This window comes from Camelina sativa, unplaced genomic scaffold (genome assembly GCF_000633955.1).
Source record: "Camelina sativa cultivar DH55 unplaced genomic scaffold, Cs unpScaffold02129, whole genome shotgun sequence".
Lineage (NCBI taxonomy): Eukaryota > Viridiplantae > Streptophyta > Magnoliopsida > Brassicales > Brassicaceae > Camelina > Camelina sativa.
This window is the reverse complement of record NW_010923245.1, coordinates 808-1,927: the sequence shown is the minus strand read 5'-3', so window position 1 is coordinate 1,927 and position 1,120 is coordinate 808. Positions and strand designations below refer to the sequence as shown.

The 1,120-nt window shown below is 36.6% G+C and overlaps 1 protein-coding gene across 1 annotated transcript; it reads left to right on the top strand.

Annotated features, from left to right (window-relative positions):
• Positions 1-753, top strand: LOC104774241 (AMSH-like ubiquitin thioesterase 1). The gene is made up of 3 exons (XM_010498894.1): positions 1-39; positions 160-212; positions 385-753. Exons 1-3 carry the CDS (start codon positions 1-3, stop codon positions 557-559), a joined length of 267 nt encoding a protein of 88 aa, XP_010497196.1. The 3' UTR covers positions 560-753.
• The last annotated feature ends 367 nt before the right edge of the window (positions 754-1,120 follow it).

Sequence of the window (1,120 nt, the reverse complement as noted above, 5' to 3'; positions counted from 1 at the left end):
ATGTCATCCATTGATGTTCACACACACTATTCCTACCAGGTACGGACGAAACCTTTTTAAAGAATTTGAAAAAGACTTTTACATATATCAACAATGGGTTTACACTCCTTCCTCATAAAGAAGTCATAAACCCTAAACCTTCAATTACAATGTTTTCAGATTATGTTGCCGGAAGCTGTGGCAATTGTTATGGCGCCACAAGACTCTTCAAGGTATAGTAGACAGACAAAAGACCAAAAATTCATATCAGTTCATAAATTGATTCGAGAAACCCTAAAAGGATTATGTNCTCTTCAAGGTATAGTAGACAGACAAAAGACCAAAAATTCATATCAGTTAATAAATTGATTCGAGAAACCCTAAAAGGATTATGTTTTTTTACAGGAATCACGGAATATTCCGGCTGACAACGCCGGGAGGAATGACGGTGATAAGAAATTGTGACCAGCGTGGGTTTCACGCGCATAGTTCACCGGCAGACGGAGGACCAATTTACAATACGTGTAAGGATGTTTACATGAACCCTAATCTCAAGTTTGATGTCATTGATCTTCGATAGCATCAGTTGTGCGTTTGAATGTGAAACTATCTATTCGTGTTTGTTTATATCCCGATTTTAAATATGATGTACATTTGTTTTCCATGTACCAATTTTTATGTTAACATGTGTATTCATGTAAAACTGAAAATAAACCAAGACAAAATACAATTATACTGTATAATAATTTGTACCATTGTCATTTTTGTCACTAATCACTGTCCAGTTCAAAGTGTATAATGTATGTTTTTAACAAAATCATTTCAAGATTAAGTAGCAAGATAAACTGCAACATCCCTCATGGCATCCATGGAGAGCTCTCTTCCACTGGAATCAATCTTTATCACTCCCCCTTTGGTTCCGAAGACATCATGTCTCAGTAGATTTCTAAGAATCCATCCGCAGCTAATGTTTTGGGCAAATGCGTTCCGAGATGCTTCCTCTGGAAAAGCTTAATATACTTGCAGATTCAAGGGGCAATGGAGGATACCTGCAGTAAAACAGCTCCTTTTGCTTAATATGCTCTTAGTTGCCTAGNGTAAGGATGTTTACATGAACCCTAATCTCAAGTTTGATGTCATT